This window comes from Lepisma saccharinum, chromosome 9, assembly GCF_977018435.1.
Source record: "Lepisma saccharinum chromosome 9, izLepSacc3.1, whole genome shotgun sequence".
Classification (NCBI taxonomy): domain Eukaryota; kingdom Metazoa; phylum Arthropoda; class Insecta; order Zygentoma; family Lepismatidae; genus Lepisma; species Lepisma saccharinum.
Window position 1 is genome coordinate 92,649,089 of NC_139237.1, and position 22,763 is coordinate 92,671,851.

Sequence of the window (22,763 nt, forward strand, 5' to 3'; positions counted from 1 at the left end):
ATAAAAAGTAACATGTCATCATGATGTACACCATCTGGCCAGAGCAGAAGTAGGGAATTTGAGAATAACTGAGCTATTGACGAACCATTGGCTCTCTGTAGTTGTTCTGACGTGAGAAGAAATGACGAGGATTCTCCGCATGTTGGTTCCATAGTTCATATGATTATGTTGGCTATTCAGCATCCCATAGCGTCAGTACTTTCATCTGTTTAAATCCAAACCTTCTTTCCACCAACTTCAGCACGAATTCTTTGCAGAGCTTCTTCGTAGCAGATACTTAAATATGTTTTCTGCGGCATAGATTCCGACGGCACCGTTTCTTTAGTGTATTTCTCCAGGAATTTCCTGTGACTTGTTTTCCACTATCCAGAAAGGTATCCCTGCTTCCATGAAAGCTTTGCACAGTTCAAGAGAAAACTTGAGATTGCCTGTTGGATGAAGTGCCCACTGTTGAAATTAGGGATATCTTCTTCTGTCCAACCTTTTTGGCAACTGCAGATTTATGTTTTGCTGTTGACACATGCTGAGATATAAAGTATTTTTTCTCATGGTTGAATGTTTTTTCACATCTTGCAGAGAAGAATAGTACCATCTGTCAAAAATGTGCTTTCACCAAATTCATGCACGTAACCATGTAACTTACCACTTAATAGCACACTAAATTTCGGCATGATGACAACTACACGATCCTTTCCTTCCAAAGTGCAGAACTAAACTAAAGATAGAGAAGTTGATTTTGGAATCCATGCAAAGGCCCTTGGGCATTAGTGTTGTTTCTTGTCAATAACCTCCTGACACGGACACTGGACGTGATGACGTAATTGTGCAGGTGTTCTGCAACAGGTTTCCAGCAGTCAATCATTCACAAGGACATGTTAACGGAAAGGCAATATCTTAACTCAAAATGAAATACTATTTTTTTTAAAACACACTTTTCTCCTTCAGCAATGTTGAAACATACCTGAGTTCAATATTACTTAAATAAGGCGAAAATTATTCACATAATAAACGGAAGAAAAATAAATGCCAACAACGTTTTTTGGGAGAAAAATGATTTATTTACACATTTTTTTAAAAAAAATGTTCAAATTTAATTGAAAAAGGCAAAAAAAGGCATTATAATTAAAAATAGGCAGTGGGGTCCGAAATAGGCAAAATGAAAAGGCTTCCAAAACATTCGAAACAACATAAAAAACGTATATCCGGAAAAATGTTATCAATATATGCAGTAGATAAAAAGAGGCATTTTGCCAAACTTCCGGGCTCTAATTATCAGAATTAAAATATTATTTTGATCTTATTTTGGTAAATATCTATAAACTGATACGAGCATATCTACATTTGTGAACAAATGTTTTTTAAATTTGCTTATTGATATAATAAATGTTCAGCCATAAAAATGACTACCAGTCACTCAGTGTACCTGAAAACCAATACAATAAAGCACATGTCAACATTATCAAATAATTTATTTTCAGTGTTGGTTAAAAAACTTAATTTATAATTTTACAAATTTATTTATGGCTGGCATGCAACAAGGAGTTATAATGCTTAAGCTGCAATACAAATTATGAAAATTAACAATACTTTTAATGAGAGATGTCATGATTGGTTGCTTGTGCTGCTGTGTTCCTGAGATGAAGTCGTGGCTCTTTTCTGCTGTTTCAGGAAAGTTTTGAAGAATTCAAATTCTTTTTGTTCTTCCATATCTACAACAGAAAGATTCAAAGTTGTTGATTACTAAATGATAAACAATATAATAAGGTACAAGAATAACAAATATTACTGTTTTTTCACTCCAACGGGTTTGAGAGAGATTATTTTGAGATTTATGAAAAATTGAGCTTAGGTTTAGAGCATATGCTCTTCATTTGTTTTATAAAATGTATTACTTCAGCACAGTTATTAACTAATTGTCATTATTTTAAGACTTACCAGAATTTATTTATTTAATTACAACTGGTAATTAAGGCTGTAAACACAACTAAATTCATTCTTTAGATTAGTTGCAAGACAATGGTCTCCAACTCAAGACCCTTCCCTCAGGCCACTTCCCAGTTTTGAATATTAAGGGGCTGCATTAATACTAATAAATTTCTTACGAATAAATACCAGCTTTTCGAAACTGTACAGAGTTCCCACAATGAAATCTAAAGGTATTTTTCCTGAGTTTTCCAGAATCCTCAAGTAGGCAGGGGTAGGATGGTGGCAGTAAGTATCAGAGTGAGCTCTTTCGACATACTTGCCATGTACTGACTAAAGCTTATTCTGAAATTTATAAGAATTATACTGTAAAAAATACATGTAATTATATTAAGTTTACTTCAAAAAACTATTTACCAAACTCCCCCCAAAATTGCAACAAGTAGCAAATACTAATAAGTATAAGTGCAGTAGATTTCTCCATGACTAAGAGTTTTCCTACAGTGACATAAAACTATGAAGAATTTACATTACAAGATGGCAATGCAAATCAGTAAGTTGTTTCAGGGTGGCAACAGACCGGGAAAAGTCAGGGAATTTGAGAGGTAAAAAAGGTCAGGGAATATTGACTTTTTTTTTGATGGGATGCAATGAATGTGTCGGGCATTTGCTTTGAAGGATTTCATTATGTAGCGCTGCATGGGAACAGGAAATCTAGTTGCTAAATCTCGGCCTCAACTTTTAGGCACCTTTTATGCACAACACAACTACAGCGCCAGAACATAAACCATGATGGGGGGAGAGAAATTTCTGGAGGGAAATAAACATTTGATAAGCCTCTAAATATCATGTGGAAAATGCATTGAATTATCACTTTTCTTGTCTATGGAAGTAAGAGGACAGAACAGTCAACACATGGAGGGAGGGGAGGGGCATTACCACTGTGGCACTGTCTGATAGTTGTTGGACGTCATAGCATGTCTTTTTGTCCTTATCTGCATGCAATTTTTGTCTAACGTAGCAGTTCGATACTTGCCATTCTGCGACATTCAACAAAAATCACATGCATTGCGTTCTCATGAATCCGATGTTTCTTGGAAGTTCCAGTATGACATTTTTGGTCGTTTACGACGTTTGTCAGATGCAACATCCAACAAAAATGGAGCCTTAGTCTGCTGCACCACTGCAAATATGCTGCTGGAATTTTATTACTCTTCTGGCTCACTTAATCTTATTCAATGTAGAAAAGTGTACGAAGGTTTTCATCATCCAGACGTACGCGTAATACTGGTTTTGCATAGGTTAACATTCATTTACAATGACATGGAACTGTACTTCCATGTCAAGAAGACTCCAACGAATTGGGATAATTGAATAATGTCACTAAAAAGTAAAACAGAAATCTGCATTGGTAAATGTTATATAAATTTGAAAAGTTCAGGATGCTCCCAACCTCAAGTTTTCTGCAACACTCTTATTGCAATTTGCAATTTATGCCCCCCCCCCATTGGTCCTGTCTGTTTATACTCATGGAATGGCCAATGTTATAAAATAAAATTATAACAATAAATACGTGAATATTTTAATATCATAATTACTCGAATGATTTAATCCTAAAAGCATATCACTTTCTTCAGTAATTTACATTTCTCTGCCCGACCTGTTAAATATTCATTTTTCATCTACTGATTTATACGAGGGGTATCCAGAAAGTAAGTTCCAATTAGTAGGGACCTTGATTTTTTGCAAACGCGATAATAGTGAAAAATGTCATTTGCTGCGAAGTAGTGTGTATGAATGTGTACTGAGATGTGTGGACACATTTTCACCCGTTCGAAATAGTGAAATAACGAGACTTTGGCATAAAATGTAAATTGTTGACATTTTTCGCGAATTTTAAAAATGTGCTTAAACAACAAAAAATACCTCGAAATCCAACATTCTTGTCTTTTTTATGCTTAAAGAAACAAAATGTGCCATATTTGTTTATCTGCAACACAAGAGTTTTCCAAAATTTTATCCAAGAGAAAACTATAATGCATGTTGTACGTGGAATAATTCCGACAGCCATATTTAATGAAATATTACCCAGGATTTTCTCAACTTCTATCAGAACAATTTGTACCACAGAGCAAGGTGGTGGGGTTCACCCAGAAGGCACATCATCAGTATTTGTTGCGTGAGAAGTGTTTTGAATCACCGAGCTAAGTGGTGCAATTTTGGTGGTGATCGAGTGCTCACATACCACCACAGGGGAGCCATAACATCAGAATTTGTCGAGCGAGAAATAATGGAAAATAACTTCCTCAAAAATCGGTTCCAACATACCAAACTCTCACGAAAATAAGTACACCACAGGACGTACAATTTAAAACAGTAACTTAAAAACACCACGAAGGTATAATTTTAAAGGTGCAAAATTCTGATTGCAGCACATACCTTGCAGTCGGTGGGAGACCGTATGAGAACTGCCATCTTTAACCTAGAACTATCCTAAAACAGCTCTGTTTTACTGCACAAGATTAAAACCACATGACACTCCTTCCTGCCTGCATATGCATGTTGGGCTCCGACCACTATTGCCGCGTACAGGTGCCATTGGAACTTTTTTCTGGATGCCCTTCATACATAAACTTTCCGAAGCTGTTATCAACAGCGTGTTCCCCTTCTCGCCAGTAATAATGGTATAACTACATGTTGGCAGTTTCGCAGTACTTCACTTGGATATACTGTGAATGTTTGTACTGAAGGAGAAGTCCCATTGATAATGTAAGGAAATATGACGCTTTGTTTTGTATGATTCAATTGTTTCACTTGTTTATTTATTTATTTATTTATTTACTCAGAGTTTCAGATACAGTCTTATTTGGCCATTTTACACTGAAACAACATAAAGTAGAAACAAATAATAACAAAAGATAAAAAAACAATAACAAGATGGGATAGATTTACATGTTCTTCGTCAGTAATATACAAAAGTTACGTTCTGGAAGGAATATATCTACATTCAGGGGAAGTTTGTTGTAGATTTCTGGGAGCCTGTAAAACAAGGAGCGTTGTAGAAGGGATAGCCTAGTGGTTGGGTTGTGGAAGAGTTGCAGGTTGCGCGTTAGCTTTTGGGGTACCCTAAGTGAGAATTCACTGATTAGGAGATCTGTTCTGATTTTGCCATTTATTATTTTGTATAAAAATTTCATGTCAGCTAGATCACGACGAAAGGATGGAGTGTGAATATTCAGAGCAGCCATGGTGTCTGATTTGGATACATGTCGAAAGGAAGGTATTCTATGGCGAACAATTGCAAGAAAGAAACTGAGAACAGAATCTATTCTGGTGAGATTGGTTTTTGAGGCCATTGCCCAAATTGGGGAACAGTATTCAAGGATGGGCGAGATGAAAGATTTAAAGAATAAAGCAAGAGATGATGGGTTTTGAATTTCGCTAAATCTGTATAGAAGACCGAGAAGGCGCATGGCTTTTTTAGTGGTAGCAATAATATGATAATTAAAAGTGAGTTTTTCATCCATGATAATACCTAGGTCCTTTTGGGTGGAAACGTTTTGGATTGGTTTGTTTTCAATAGTATAAGTAGACACCACTTTGTTCTTTTTTAGGGAATAAGTAAGGAAAGAGCATTTCTGAGGGTTTAGTTCTAAATTCCACTGACGACACCACTTAACAAGTTCTGTGAGAGCATTTTGAAGAATCATCATGTCATGATGCGATGAGATCTCCTTAAAGAGTTTACAATCATCCGCAAACAAAAGTATATTGATAGGGAGGGAGGACAGTTTTTCAGGAAGGTCATCCATGTACAGAAGGAATAGGAGCGGCCCTAAGACACTCCCCTGGGGAACTCCAGACAAAACGGGAAGAAAGTTAGAAGAGGTACCTGAAAGAACAACACGTTGTTCACGCTCATGGAGGTAGTCCTGGAGTAAAGAGAGAAATTTGCCATGGATGTTAAATCTGGATGATAATTTATGAAGGAGAAATTTATGATTAATTTTGTCAAAGGCTTTCGAAATGTCCAAATATATAGTGTCAAGTTGGGAGTTATTATCAATAGCTCTGGCAGCATGCGAAAGTAAGACGGAAAGATTTGTTAGGCAAGAGCTGCCTGGAAGAAAACCATGTTGTGCTGTGTTGATATATGGTGACGTAAACTGAAGTAACCTGTTTTTGATGATTTTTTCACAAATAATTGATAGTGGCGATAGAAGCGAGATTGGTCTATAGGATTTTACACATTTTTTATCTCCAGTTTTGTGAATGGGCACAATGTTGGCCCGTTTGAAGTTTTTAGGAAACACACCCTTAGAGAAACATTTGTTGAGTAAGGCAGACAGAGGAAGAGCCAAGGAGTTGGCAGTTTTACGTAGGAATATTGTGGGGATTTCATCTGGACCTAGGGACCGGTGGAGGGGCAATGAAGCGAGAAGGTATTTTACTTCCTCGGGGGATGTTTTGATTGAAGATAGTGTGTGAGGACAGACAGCATTTAAGTGGGGGAGAGGGTCGGAAAGTGAGGGAGGTGAGAAGTTCTGATGAAAAAAAACATTAAAAAGTTCGGCTCTTTCTTCTCCACTAGCAATATCAGTATTATGAACAATTTCTTTAGGTATAACTGGGCTTTGTTTTCTTGAATTTAGTAAAGTGAAGAATCTCTTAGGGTTTGTAGTACATTCGGTTGTTATGTTATTTATATGTTCACTATATTTTTTTCTGAGTAGGTATTTTGAATGACGTCTGATGTCAAAATAGGTACCGTGAGTGTGAACATTAGGGTGCTGCTTCCATAGGTACCAAGCCTGTTTTTTATTTTTTAACACAAAGAGAACTTCTCTGTCGAACCAGACGGGGTATTTGGTAGATCTCGGTCTCGCAGTGGGCACGAAGTCCTTTATCGTGGCATGCAGAATTTCGACAAAGTTCTCAACGGCTTCGTTCACTTCCTCTTCCATCAGCAAAAACCAAGGGTAGACATTGAGCGCCCGCTGGATGGCATTCCATGGAGCTTTTCTCCATAGGTGGTGGGGGCGTTGGTTCTGCTTGACGGATTCCTTGTCTTTCTTCGTGGTAGGCAGGTGCATTGTGACGTCGAGTGAGTCATGGTCGGAGGTTAGAAGATTTTTTCCTGTAGTTACCTGCATATTAGGCAGGGTTGCCAGTACATAGTCAAGGTTACTGTCACCACGTGTTTTATGCAAGTTGAACTGGTTTAACCCTATTCCGTGAATGAACGTATCAATAAACCACTGATCATTTTGGCAGTTTATAGTTCCCGTATTTGGGCTTTCCCAATTGATGGACAGGTTGAAATCACCAAATAGCATAATATCACCACTTGTCATTGCTGCTAATACCGAATCCCTGCAGGCTTCTAGGATGGAAATAGGAGAGTTCTTATGTGGACGATAATACGATCCAATTAGAAGTTTTTTGTTTTTTTGAAAATTGAGTTCTATCCAAATAATTTCACAGTCTTTGATTAGGTCTCTTCGTATTTTACAATTCCATTTAACATTAACGCAGATCATCACTCCTCCACCACGACGACTTGCACGGTCATTTCTAAATACATTGAAATGCTTTAAAAATGGTAATTCACTATCCATCACCGTGTCGTTTAGCCAAGTTTCGGTGAAAACTAAGCAGTCATATTGCAGTAGCTCGCTTAAGTGAATGTCACAGTCAGAAAGTTTGTTTTTTAAACTTGCACGTTCTGGTAATACACGGAAAAAACAGTATCATTTCCTTGGGAGGGTCCCGGGTTGACATGGATGTCACCGCACAAGAGCACGAGGCACAAGAGGTGAAAGTAACCGAGAGTGGATCGCTTACCTCGCGGTCGTTGGTCCTCGGACGTCCGTAGTCCCATCATGGCTGCGGTCAGGCCAGAAGAAGTTCCAGCGGCCGGAAAAAGAAAGTTCCTATATCCTATTTTCCACGTCTCCAATAATGAGCCACTAGGGTTAAGTTTTTTGTACAGAAAAGAGAAGTAGGTTTGCACTCATGGTTCTTGCAAGCAGAGGGTTCCAAACCTCCTTGGAAATATCAATATATAACAACAAGAAAGGCTAGAGAGATTGAAAATTACAGAATTCCTTTTTGCATCAATCACTTCATTCTAATCTCATTTAGTTGTAACTTTAAAAATAATGAAATATTTTATTGAAAAACTGACTGCATATGAAAAAATCCCTAATTCCTCCCTAGTTTGCAAATAGTAATAATTTTCCAAATTCACTATTTTGCAGTTTGAATGCAAATCATAGAGAAATGAAGTCAATTTCATGGGTGCTAATATACAATATTTAGGTACTTAATATACCTGGATCTGTATGACATTCTTATTTTCATTTGCAAAAACATGAATTTAGTTTATAATTGTCAGGGAAAAATCTAAATTTTCTCCTGGAAAAATCAGGGAATTTCATTTCTGCTTGTCTGTAGCCACCCTGTTGTTTGTATACATTATAGAAACATAAAAATCACTACAATTCTCAACATTTTTACTGCCAACCTCTGTCATGTACTCCAAGGTTCCCGGATTTGAATCTCAGCTTCGACATCGTGTTCTTTGTGAGTGTCCCTTCATCAATTTCATCATAGTGGTATACAAAAGTGATTCTAACAAAAAACAATCAATCAACATTTTTACTAATATGCACTTATCACGTAATACTAATTATCCAACCTTTACCTTCTTCTCTGATTGGATTCTTGTCCTCTTCTCCTTCTTCATCCTCGCTACTCTCGTTGCCTGGGTGTTTGAGGTAAACCTCCGCCAACTCGGCTCCCTGGCTCATGGACGTGATCAGAGGAATCTCCTGGCCCTCGTTCATGTCCTTCTCCACTCTCCTCAGCTCCTCTTCCTTCTTTTCTTTTTCTGCTTTCTCCTTCTCCATTCTCAAACGCTCATACTCAGGCTTGTAATCCCTGGAAATATGAATGTGAAAATCCTGCAGATTACACGAGATAGTAAAAAAAAAAAGACTTTGCGAGCACTAGCTTCCCAGGAATAAAATTGTTATATTTTTAATCACATTAATTACAGGAGACATTTTTTTAAAAAAATTAAACGAAAACTGCCTCACTCAATTTTCTTTGTCAGTATACAGGGTTAGCCTAAAGGAAATAGACAGTTTAAATGCTTTATAAATTCAAATTTGTTTGCTACATCAGAAAGCATTTAGTACTGTTGTATATAGAAAGTCTTCAAGTTTGCAAGGTGAGACAGAGAACGAGAGAGCAAAATCTCTTCTTCTTTTCTTTCTATGACAATAAAGTTACTATACTGTCATATTTAGATTTAAACTGGTTGAACCTGGATGAAGATGTTTATACTCGAGTAGAACTCTTGCATGTAAAAAAGAAAAAACTGATTCTTCTTTAAGATGACATATTTTCTTTATTTAAATTTCATTTGTGTGTTATAAATTATTGTATTCCAATGCATCATTTGATGTTGTTTTAACTTTTTTTCTTTGTTATAACAATATATTTTACATAAAATTATTCATAACTGTTTCAATACAAAAATTCTATTTCTTACTAAATGTATCCTTTTCAGCATGTAACCGTAGCTCCAACTGTAATTCACATTTATTTGAATTCTGATTGTATGCAATGACATATCAGGCAGTTATATGATGTGTTGATCAGAACTTCAGATATAACAGAGAGCATTTACCAGTCATTGGTGAGACATGATGTAACAGAATTGGTTGACCATGCTGTCTTCTCTATACTCTGTCTTGTTTTATTGTCTCCTCTCACATTTCTCCCTTGTCACCCTCCCCATGTACAATTATGGGAAGGGAGAAAAGAAAGAGCAGCATACAACCTCCACTCTTCCATCTATCTCTCACATCCTTCCCCCCAAGAGAAAAAACACCTCCTTTTTTCGTTCTCCCACTAGCAGCTTGAGAAGAATAGGGATCTACTCCGTGACTTTAAGGCTCTTATTACATTATATAAATTCATTAAAGTTTTTAAAAAAAGTCTAATGCTAGCGATTTTAATGTTTTTATTACTTTGGCATGCATGAAAGTTAAATTCCTCATGAAAAAAGAATAACCCTTCCTATCTTTTCTCTTTTTTATACAACGTTTTTGTCAAGTTAGCTTTTCTACATGTGGTCAAAGAATTATAATTTATACATTGTGATTTGATTCCATGCAAAATTAATTTTCACACAACATTTTACTCAGGGTGGCTACAAACAAGCAAAAATGAAATTCCCTGACTTTTCCAGGTTTTCCAGGTCAAAATTTACAATTTTCCCTGACAATAAAAACTAAACTAAATCGATGTTTTTTACAAAATGGAAATAATAAATTCATACAGATCCATGTATGGTTTTGTTAAGTACCAACATAATCTTCTTTGAAATTGACTGAATTTCTCTATTCTCTATGATTTGAATTCAAACTGCAAAATAGTGAATTTGGAAAATTATTACAATTCACAAGCTAGGGAAGGATTATGGAATTTTGTCATACGCAGTAAGTTTAAAATAAAATATTTGATTATTTTTAAAGTTACGAGTAAATGAGATAAGAGTGAAGAGTGATTCATTAAGAAATACAATTTGTAATTTATCAGTCTCCTTATAACAGTAATTAAAAATTTTAAGTAATAAAGGGGGGCGTTTAGAGGTTCGAATCTAGGTTACGTTACTTACTTATGGCATGGATGTTTAAAAATGGAGAAATTAAAATGTACCATTAAATTTAGTCACGGTCCAAGATACGGCCGATGGAAAAAGACGAGGAAGTTCCCTTTCCATCGGTCTTCGTTTACAAGCCAAATGTTGTTTTACAGGTAGGGATCAATAATTGAGAAAATCAGAAATCAGAACACTGGACACTGAAATATGTTACAAAATAATGTTTAATTCATTTCTGTAGGAATACTTACAATCTCTGGTCGCTCGCCGACACAAGACAAAACACTCGCGGGCCCATGATGCCCCGCTCTAAACAAGAGAGCAACGCAGACCGCTGATGGTCGGTTTTATATGTAAACAATACATTCGAGCACCATGGCCTAACCAGTTACGTTAAAGAAGTTTGAAATCACAAAGCTAAGATTTTAAACATGGTCCAGAGAAGAGAAAACAATTTCTCTCTCACCTATAAAGGTGCTGAAAGTTTTAACTGCGAATGTTCTAAACTCTCACTTTCCACTGCTTCTTTCCACTGCTGCTTTCCACTACTTCTTTCCACTGCTTCTGCTAAGTCCTTACTTCGTCTTTTCTTTCCGTTCTCCCAAGAATTGTCCTTCACTCTATTGGTCGTTGAACTTTTTGCTCCGCCCACACGTGGTCACTTCTGGATGTAGGGGCGAGAATCGTAACACACGGGGGTGTTAAGGGCGAGAATTGCTTACTGAGAGGTGATAATCGCATAGCATGAAAACCACAATAGCACCTTGTTTGAGAGCTGATCTCGAGGAATGAAAAGCATCTGTTCTAATTAATTTTAATGGCTCTCAGCTCAAATTTTATCGCACACAACTCGGACACTTCGGTAAAGTTATTCCTTCCTTTGCTGTCGAAATCGCATATATACGAAGAGAAATGTTCTGGCAGGGTTGGAGTTCAAGATTCTCTGCTATTTACTCTTGTCAATTCGACAGACGGGCTGGCGGCGATCGTGGAAGTTATGCGTCTCGTGGAGAACACCATGTGTGGAGCAATTGTCTCGATTCCGAGCCTGGCCACCTGCAAAATCTCACGAGGACAGAGGATCTTTGTTCAAAACAAGGGAGAAAGTCTTCTTGGGGTTTTAAATTTTAAATGCCTGAAGTTCCAGGTGATTAGCTCCTTCTCGGCCGAAATCATCTTGATAGGCTCCATCTGGGCTGAAATTATCTTGACGTGAGCCAGAGTTTAGATGAATTTGTACGGGACAGATATGGGAGTTTATTGTTGGACACACTGTTTCCTTCACCTTGAAGTAGGGGCGTGATATATGGAAGGCTTCATGGGAACGAACGCTAGGCGAGGCAGCTGGGTTTCTTCTCAGAGAGCAGAAAATAAGATTTTGGGGGAAAGCGTAGAAAGACCGATGGAGATTTGTAATTGGCACATGGAAATGGTAATTGGCACATCGGTTATATCCTTATACATTCTCGGTATTATATGTTGATATTTCCACTGAGGTTTGGAACCCTCTGCTTACAAGAACCATGAGTGCGGACTCATTTTTCAATGCATAAAGCTACTTCACTCTTCTCTGTAAAGCAAACAACTTAACTCTTGCATATAAGTGAAACAATTGAATCGAACAAAATAAAGTGTCATATTTCCTTACATTATCAATGGGATTTCTGCTTCAGTACAGTATATCCAAGTGAAGTTCTGTGAAACTGACAACATACAGTTAAACCATTAATGCCGATGAAAAGGGTATGTAGGTTGCCTATTAGAAATTTAACGCAAGGAATTTATAGAATAGCATTGTATATGTACCTGATGTAGCTAACCACACATTAAAACAGGAACACTAATAATATAAGCTTCTGAAAGTTCATATACGAGGGGAGTGCTGAAAAAAGCTCCAATGGTGCCTATACGCAGCACTAGTGGTCGGAGAGCGACACACACACATGCAGGCAGGAAGAAGTGGCATATAGCTGTAATCTTGTACAGTTGCAATGCAGCCGTTTTAGGACAGTTCTATTTAGGTTAAAGATTGCAGCTCTCACACAGGCTCCCACCGACTGCGATGTAGCACACTCAGAATTTGGCACAGAGCCACCAGCAATCGTGTGAGGTGTGCAGACCGGATAGTATGGTCAGACGATGGTGCAGACAATTCACGGAAGGCCAGTCAAATGTGCACAACCCAATACAGCTGAGTACACACGGGCCCTTTGCATCACTTCAGGTGAGAGATCTTGGACCACTCCCTGTACAGCCCTAACCTTGAATGTACAGATATCTTGAAAGTTATTTTCCATACCCCCTTTTTAATTTTAAGGTAGCTAAGGATTTTAGATAATGGAATTTTTCCCGTATATACTGAAGGGTGCATAATGACCATAAGTGGCCACCGAAAAAAAATAAAATCAATCAATCTCACGTGACAGATAACGATATATTATGGCACCAAAAATTGGCATTATCTTTTATTGACTTGTTAGTGTTAAGTTTCCCAAAATTCGCATTTTTATTTTAGAACATTTATCTGCCAAATATATATGTGCTTTTAAACTATTCTTTTAAATTGTAGGTCACATGGTCTACGTATTTTCGTGACAGTTTGATATGTTGGAACAGATTTTTGAGGAAGTAAAAGTAAAGTGCTCCCCTGCACTTTTCCATGACGGTGTATAGGGGTGTGGAGTTAGGGTCCCGCACTTCCTTGATCACGGCTGAAGGTGGGGGTGATGTGATCAGCACCACACTCCTGGCTACCTTTATCCCTCCAAGTTTCCTCAAGGTACCAGCTTCATATAATGCTGGGTGGGCGCCGGAGCATTTTGAATAGGTGGAAAACATCCCAGTTCTCCCCCGCAGGGGATCAACCCCGGGCCTCTCGCACAGTAGTCAGACGCCCTAACGACTGAGCTCCATTATTACTCGCTCGACAATGCCGATAGTGCGCACTTAGCTTGGTAATTCAAAACATATCTCGTGCGACAAATACAAAGATGTGGCTCCCGTGTGACGGTAGATACGCACTCGATCTTCTGTTAGAACCCTGCCACTTTGCTCTGTGATGCAAATGATTTTGATAAAAGTTGAAAAAATCGTGCGAAATACATGATTTAACGTAGCTGTCGGAATTATTCCATGTACGTATAACTCTATAGTTTACTCTTGAGTAAAATGTTGGAAAACTTGCATGTTCTATGTACACAAACATGGCCTAGAAAAGACAAGAATGTTGGATTTCATGGAATTTTTTCGTTGTTCTAGGACATTTCTTTAAAAAATAAATCGCTAAAAACGCCAACAATTCGCATTTTATGCCAAATTCGCATTATTTCGATATTTCGAACGGTCGAAAAATGTGCCCAGACATCACTGCACATTCATAAGCACAACTTCGCAGCAATTACAATTTTTCACGGTTTTGGCGTTTGCGAAAAATAAATGTCCCTACTAATTGGAAATTACTTTCTGGCCACCCCTCGTATAAATCATTAGATGGAAAGTGAAAATTTAGCAGGGGTGGCAGAGAAAAGTCAATTCATGAAGAAAGTGATTTGCTTTTATGATTGAATGATTCGAGTAAATACGAGTATGATATTAAAATATTTATGTATTTATTATTAGTATTTTATTTCATAATATTGGACATTAACCTTATCAGTGAGAGATTAGTAACCATCTCTCACGAGTTTAAAGAGACAGGACAGAGAGTGGCGTTAATTTCATTGCAATGCTAGTGTTGCACTAAATTTGAGGTTGGGAGCATGCACTTGCCAATTTTTATAACGTTCATCAATGCAGTTTATGTTTCACTTTTTCGTGATATTATTCAATATATATCCCATTTGGTTGGATTCTTCTCGATATCTAAGAATAGTGCAATGTCAGGGCCTCTCCATGGCGCAGTGGTAGCGTCGTCGCCTTGTAATCAAGGGGTCCCGGGTTCGATACCCGGTGGAAGCACATAGTGGTTCGTGATTCCACTTTAAACTGTAGGTCCAGTCCCGATTGGCCTTACTGTGGACAAAGTGGACTTAAAAAGATATGTTAACTTGTGCAAAACCAGTAATACGTCAGGATGATGAAAGAAAACCTTTGTAAGCACTGCTACATTAAATAAGGCGAAGTGAGCCAGAAGAGTAATAAAATTCCAGCAGCATATTTGCAGTCTAAAGCTCTTCTTGTTTATCCATGCGATTTTCGTTGGATGTTGCAGTCCATGCAATTTCTGTCGCATGTTGTAGTGAGATACTCTGTCGGGTGGCGATATTCGACAAAAATCGTATGTATCAATGGAACCTATTTGTTTCCATGTTCCTTCAGTTTGCCCAACAAAATGCCTTACTACGACGTTCGACAACTACCGACGGCCCCACCCGCTCGTATCTCCTCCATCTGCTGACAAGTCCCCTTACTACTCCAATACGGACAAGAAAAGATGATAATTCAATGCATTTTCCACATAATATTTAGAGGCTTAACCTTTACTCCCCCGATGATACCATATGGTATCATCAGAGTAAGGTCGTCCTGTCCCGATGATACCATATGGTATCATGGTGCTGATTACGAAATGAATGTGCATTTTTGGACCTTCATACTCTTATGTTTGGGTGGAAACTCTGACACAGGTCTGGAGCAAACCTGGAAAATTCATATTGATGACCAACCTCCCCCCCTCTCCGCAACATATCCATGCCACATTTCCGAACGGAGTTTCACATTTTGGCTCATTATTCAACTTGTATGGCACCCAGGAATATGCACTATGTTTCATTCTCTTGAGAAATGTCAATTCTTTGAAAATAATACTAAAGTTCGCGCCATCTTAACAAATAGCGGGAGATTTTTATGTTTTTTTCATTGAAATTTGGAGATCGCGCCCCCAAACCCCCCTTCCCCGGTTCGGCGTTCTAAATTGTATATGGTTGCATGCTCTGATGTTCTAGCTGGAAAACAAAACTTATCCGAAGTAGATTGCTCCCATAGTGCCCGAGTTATAAATAATTTTCTGAGCAATATGCAAATTACCTATTTTTCGTAAAAACAAAAATCACATTTTGGCTTATTATTCAACTTGTATGGCACCCAAGAACATGAAACATGTTTTGTTCTCTTTGGAAACGTCCATTCTTTGAAAGAATACTAAAGTTCGCGGCTTCTTCCCAAAATAGCGGGAGAAGAGGGAGCAAACTCCAGATTTTTGTTTTTTCAATTGAAATTCGGGGTACGTGCCCCCCCAAGCCCCCCTTCCTAGGTCCGATGTTCTAAATTGTACATGGTTGCATGCGCTGATGTTTTAGCTGCAAAACAAAAGTTATCCGAAGTGGATTACTCCCATAGTGCATGATTTATAACAATTTTCCTCCAAAGAGTGTTCGAATTTAAAATTCCCGGAGGACGAAATTCCCTGACATTTCCCTGACTTTTTTTGACACCTCAAATTCCCTGACTTTTCCCGGTTTTCCAGGTCTGTCGCCACCCTGTTTACTACAATTCAACAACTTTGATGATCTGTCATGACTCTCTCAAGGAAAAGGGATGGGGGATAAATAAATTAAGAACATTACACATGGAAATAAAAAACGTCTCCCACACAAATCCTTACTCACTTCTCATATTCCTCAGCAGCCTCTGCAACAAGAGAGAAGAACTTGTCGATGCCTGCACCAGACACTGCAGACACCCCTACGCTCCTCATTGTACTGTAGAACTCATCTAGAGCCAACGACATTGACCTTGTCAGGTTTGAAATATACGTTGTTTCTGCTTCCAGAGCCTCGTGGAAAGCCTCAAAATCCTGCATCCACTCCACTGCATACGAGTTCTCAACCACGTCAATCTAGAAAATAAACATCTTGTTAAACTGGCCATAGAAATTGTGATGCATTCGTAAACAACTTAACATAAGTCTTTGCATCCTGGCATGAACCGCGATGTATGTTTTTCTTCCTTCACACATCTCCATGATTATGATTTGCTTTATTTTCCTTCACTTTTTGTGCCACTTTTGGCTAATTTGCAAAGATGCGGATGAGTGATGATATGACGAAATTGATGAATGGACGCTGAGAACATTCATGCCCAGCCAGTATAACAAGATTTCTATTTTAATTTTTGGGGGATACAATTGTCATTTCAGTTACAATGATCCACCAGCAGTTTACATTCAACACAAATGTAATCTGAGTTATACAAAAATAAGCTGGCCGTCATAACACCAGTGGTCTCGGGTTCGAATCCTGGTATGACATGGGTGTTTGTGAGTGTCCCTTCATGAATTTCATCATATCATAACTCAAGCTTATCTTCATAAATAGCCAAAAGTGGCATAAAAGCGTAATAAAATAAACCGAATCAATTATAGAAAAATGACAATCTCCAATTTAATTAGTACTAACATGCAAGAAAGAGCCCCCATCGTCCAGTTGGTTGGTCATGTGACCAGGGGCACGTCACGGGAATGTTTGGGGGGATCATTTTGTTCGATTGACTTATTGATTTTAGTTATGGTTATATAGTTTTTTTACCTACAGGTGGGTGATCGTGGCAATGGGGTTGAAATGAAACTCCACTTCTTAACCCTTTGGAATCGGTTTGGAAAGGGGGTAGGGGGGGGCAGGCTGTTCGCATTAATAAAAGGTTAGTCAGGCACACATGCTGTTAAGAAAAAGGTTCAGTACACTAACAATGCCAGTGACCCTGAGCAGTTTTGTACATGAAAGAGAGCCTAAAGTAATCATATATTGCTTAAATATGTCTGTATTATATTCTTCCCCAAATTTTATCTGACCAAAATAATTTGGCATAAAGGCGGAGCCAAGGGGAATGTTCCACCTTTTTGGGGGGCATGGGCACCCCGGCATGCGACTGCCACTGGGAGTGCATGAAGGGTTGCCAGGCATCTCAGATTTTATGGGACAGTCCCTTCCTTGTTGAAGTAATTTCTCAGAAATATCCATATTTCTGAATGCTTAAGATACTGAAATTTCTTTCACCATCTGACTCATGGGACAGATGTTAAGTACACTTCTGCACCTATCTGTTACCATTACACACCCAGCACTATTTCTACTTTCTTCTCAGCAAATGATACTGTGTGCTGTTATAAGGTCTGTTCAATAATTCAAGATGGGTGGTAAAAGTAAAGTAGTCTTCTGATACAAAAAAAAAAAAAAAAATTGATTTGCATTTATTTTACTTCGTCTTTCTGCCACTTTTGGCTAATAACGAAGATGAAAATGAGTGATAATATGATGAATGTACATTCACAAAGAACACCCATTACAAGGACAGGGTTCGAACCCTGGCATCGGAGCATGCTGTGCTAGATACAAAGTACTCTGCAACGGAGGTCGGTGTACATTTTGCAAGTCATGGTTGGAGTAAGAAGATTTTCTCCTGTGGTTGAACGAGCAGGGTAATAAGTACAAGGCAAGTTACAAATACCACTAAAAAAACTCTTCAGGGCCTCCCCGATGGCGCAGTGGAAGCATCATTGCCTTGTAATCAAGGGGTCTCGGGTTCAATACCCGGTGAAGAAACAAATGGTTCAGATCCCACTCTAAACTGTAGGTCCAGTCCCGATTAGCCTTACTGTGCATAAAGTGGACTTAAAATACCAACTCAAACTCAAAACAAAGACTCTTCAATAGCACCTGGCACTAATGTACAGCAGCATGCTTGAGAAATAGAGCACATTGGGGGAATGTTAAAGTAGTACAAAATACTCTAGAGCAATATTTTGTTTCATTCATGTTCTATGTCGGGAAAAATAACTTTTACTATTAACACATGTCAGTCCACATACACACACATAGTCATGTAATTACAAAAATCTTATTCGTACATAAAATACAGGGTGTCTGAATTTTCAAATTCAGTTCTAAAAATATTTAAAAAAAAATATATTTGTAATTTACTTATGGAAATTTCCATTACCTTTTTTTTAAAAAAAACTAGTACTTATTCATTTTTATGTGTCTTCTGTATCATGTGTATCATTAAATCACAATAATAAACATACCATTATAAATTTTTGTACTGTTACTAGCCGAAATTTTAGAATCTGTGGCGATATGGTAGAGTCAGCCATTTACTAGACTGTACCACGTGGCCCATAAATCAGTTGGCAAATTTGCAATGTATTGGTAAACTGCTAGTGCCAACTGGTATAGTGTAGTAATTCATGCTGTTACCAGAAGAGCCTCTTTTAAGAAGGCCAGTCCAATGCAAGAATTAATTACTTTTAATCCAATGTTATATTAATTAATAAATTAAATGCTTTAAGATCATATTTCAATATGCGTAGCTTTATCTTAGTTGCATTAATGGCTTTCTTCCTCCTCTGTGGCCGTGCGGTCTAAGGCACTGTACTTTGGACTCTGACTGCGGGACGGCATAGATTCGAGTCCACCTGGGTTCAGTCTCTGGGTCCTCGGCCTTTGTATAGGACTGGTACCAACCAACCATTATGATGAAATTGGGGAGGTACGAGTGAGTAGGGTAATCCAGTCTTGGAAATATCCGCTAACGGCTGGGGGTTTGACGTGCTGACCCCATATAGTGGCGACTCGTGGCTTTTTTGAAGTGTATGAAGAAGTTATGGTAAACTGAGGAAGATTTGAAAAATTCATTCAATTACAGTCGCACAAATCGCTCGTACTATCCATTGCATTTAGAATGTTACCTGCATGCCCACGCACAAGGTAGGGCAAGGGGCCCCTGCCCCCTTGAACTATAAATTTTTTAACGAAAAAAAACAATGAAAATACATGACGATATTTCAGATTTTGCAAGAATTTCGATTTTGTCCCCTCTCCCTGTCGTGTGGATTGAGGATAATAAAAAGTGCTGCTTAAACTCTGAAATTATGATAAATGCTTCTAAATTGTGCTAGGATTTATTATTAATTACTAGGGGCATGCATATTTCGTTTTTGACGAAAAAACGAAATTTGAAAAAACACATTCTAGCGTTAATTTTTCATGTTTTTGAAAGGTGTGAGATGCATTTTGTGACCATGTTTTGTCACGAAATAATGCGAAATGAACTGCAAAAAGCGAAATTAACTCTTAAACACGAAATTCACCTGCTGAGGTCTGAATTATCCTGAGAGTTATGCAATTCCCGGAAAATTGTTTAATTCTGCTGTTAATATTGGAGAAGCAAAAATGGACTCCTTTACACAGAAATAAACTTAATACTCTGATAACTACATAAATGGGCTATTAGAATTGAAATGTTAATTCTGTGGAATAAGTGTAGTTTTTAAATCAAATTTAGGATTATATTCACAATTTTAAAACCAAAATGTCTTTTTATATACCACTTTTCATCCAATTTTTCACCGCTATAACACCGATATTTCATTTTATTTACCGTTTTTGAACCCGAAATTGACTCCGTTTTTGTACCGAAGTTTTGCTTTTTTATTTACCAAAAATATGTGCCTCTATTAATTACTTTTTTCTGATAACTACAGTTTTAAGTTCAATTATGCATATATTTTGAACTTGCGTTACTTATTATTCACTACACAAAATTGTGTAGAATGGCTCTACAAATGAGATGGGTTGAGCATAGAACTTGAAACGGTTTCAGAAAATGGTTTGTTTACTGCCGTAAAATCTCCTCAGGAACAAAATCGACAGGATAAAGAAAAGAGAGAGGATGATGGATCATCTCATGGTTGTAAAAAAAGTGTGTCGTCGTGTGTGCATACTCCCTTGTATTTGAAACAAGTCCGCTGGTGAAGTATAAATAAGATTTGAACGTAATTTTATTTCAATTTCCTGAAAACCTATTCCTTTGAATTCGATTCCCCTCTCCCAGGGACTCGCGTTTGCAGATTATACTAGATTTGACCATTATGCCAAAAGCAGGATGCTAGGGGCCAACAAAGATCAAACTGTGCTACGTTTAGTACCATATTGATGGGGTTAGCACCACTGGTGTAAGAACCCCTCGATGATTCCTCGCTAGATACTTTAAAACCGCAACCTTCCCTCTGCCCCTTTTCCACTCCTCACCCATCTGTTTGTAGTGATACCAGCAAGGTTCCTCAGGCAGGGCAGCAAAACGTGTGTGTCCATAGTCTTTTGGATGCACCAGGAAGGAGCGCCACCAGTCAACTCTTGACAGTAGCTAACCTAGTCAATTGTACGTACATTGAGCTCACAATTTTATAACACGCATTATTATTAAACTCCTAAAAAGTAGAGAAATGGAAGCCAGTATAAATGAACTGTAGGAAGTTCCTCACTTCCTACATGGAGGAATCGCCCCTGACCCCACATCACCCCATTACCGGTTGAAGATTTCCACACCTCTAGGTAGGATTGTGGGAGTGACTGGCAGTCGGGAGATCAGCCTAGCCCCTTCAAGGGCTGTCGAGCCTCGGTTTATTATTTATTATGGGACCCTATTAAAAAAAAAAGTTTTTTCTACCCCTGATATCACCAGGTTCAGTCCCCCCAACCTCAACAACAAATAAATCTGGTTAGAATACTGAAAGAGACTTGAAACACATCCATGGGGCATATGAGAACAACTTCTACAGCATGGAAACACTAAGACATATACCTTGTTCATGGCCACAATGAATGGTAACTTTGTCTTGTACAGAATCGAACAAGCATACAACATGTTGGACATGAAGGTGACGGGGTTCACACTCCTCACTGTATCCATCACATACACAACCACAGTTGGAAACACTGATGCCAAACTTTCGGTTATGATGTTGCCCGATGCTGACCATGTGAACACTTCTATTTGTCCAGGGGTGTCGAAAATATAATATTTACACTCGGCAGTCCTTTGAGCCATCAACTGCATCACTTGATCGAATTTGGTGGCAAACAGGTTTAAGGATGTCACTATACCGCCATTTGGTCCAAGGCTATATTGTTTCATCACTTCTTTGTACTTCACTGTATCACGGATATCTGAAAAAAATAAATTATACGGTTGATTATATGAGTGCTTGAATGAGAAAAAAATATTATACTAAATCAGAGAAACAAGGGGGTCCGGACAAGGCTTGCCAACTTTAAAAAATAAAATTCCGGGAATGAAAGAAAATTGGGTGGAAGGAAATAAACAATCAAGTCTCGAAATTAGACGTAGCAACTTGCATCCTCCCACTTACTTAACCAATGACTCACCTTTCACCATTCTTCAAAATAACATTTTGGAGTTTATTTGTATGGTTTGAAATACATAATTTCTTTGCTCCGCAAATGCATGCCAAAAGAATATCAATTCGTATTTTCAATAAATTAAAAATACAAAACTTTGTTATTTACATGAAATGAGTATCTATTTTGTGCAACGACATTTCAGAAACAACTGTTTCCTTCTTCAGGTTTTCCTCTCGGCTATCCGAAATATACCATAGCCTCGTTACTTATAGTGATAGTTTTAACAAATGGTAGAAAAAATGGGGTTAGCAATGGCTTTAGAAGTGTTTTCCAAATTTTACCTTTACCAAATTTGTTCAGTTTCCTTTTCCCTGGCGAATATATATATGTATATTTTGGATAGCCGAGTGAAAAACCTGAGGAAGGAAGCAGTTGTTTCTGAAACGTTGTTGCACAAAATAGATACTCGTTTCACGTAAGTAACAAAGTTTTGTATTTTTAATTTATTGAAAATATGAATTAATATATATAAAGTGAGTAAGTCGCACATATCGTGAATTATGTATGTCAAAAGAAAAGAAAAACTAAATCTAGTCATTCTGGGAGATAAAGTTTGTTCCGGGACACTCCTGGCCATTTCAGTAGGGTTGCCAAGCCTGGTTTGAGTCTAGATTGAACTTCAACTTGTTGCTCCTTTTATGCGATAGAACATCCTCCGCACGTGCCCCATGCCAGGGCTCCACACACTCTCGATATCAGCCATAGTGAAGGTAATGATCCTGCCATTTCAACTCCCTACCCAGATACCTGCAAGTAGAACATTACATTCTACTAACAGGATCATCATGCCTGAAAATTCGACGTAATTGGTTTAAAATTTTAAAACATACTTGTTGCCAAGGGGGGGATTAAAAATTTATCCATATGTTTGATAGTGCCATTTCAATAATGCAAGTATGCAAATACATTTCACACATGAATCATAATCTGCATATCCTGAATCATATAATGAATATGTTTTGTGCCTA

The 22,763-nt window shown here is 37.9% G+C and overlaps 1 protein-coding gene across 3 annotated transcripts in view; it reads right to left on the reverse strand.

Annotated features, from left to right (window-relative positions):
• Nucleotides 1-1,452: 1,452 nt before the first annotated feature.
• LOC145992826 (GPN-loop GTPase 1) overlaps nucleotides 1,453-22,763 on the reverse strand; it is a 30,609-nt gene continuing 9,298 nt past the window's right edge. For all 3 annotated transcript variants that reach the window (XM_083129219.1, XM_083129217.1, XM_083129218.1), the window contains exons 3-6: nucleotides 21,176-21,540; nucleotides 16,204-16,433; nucleotides 8,630-8,865; nucleotides 1,453-1,709 (exon numbers count right to left, since the gene is read on the reverse strand). In XM_083129219.1, coding sequence (XP_082985345.1) covers nucleotides 1,603-1,709; nucleotides 8,630-8,865; nucleotides 16,204-16,433; nucleotides 21,176-21,540 — 938 coding nt within the window. In that variant the 3' untranslated portion in view covers nucleotides 1,453-1,602. The remainder of the gene's footprint in view (nucleotides 1,710-8,629; nucleotides 8,866-16,203; nucleotides 16,434-21,175; nucleotides 21,541-22,763) is intronic.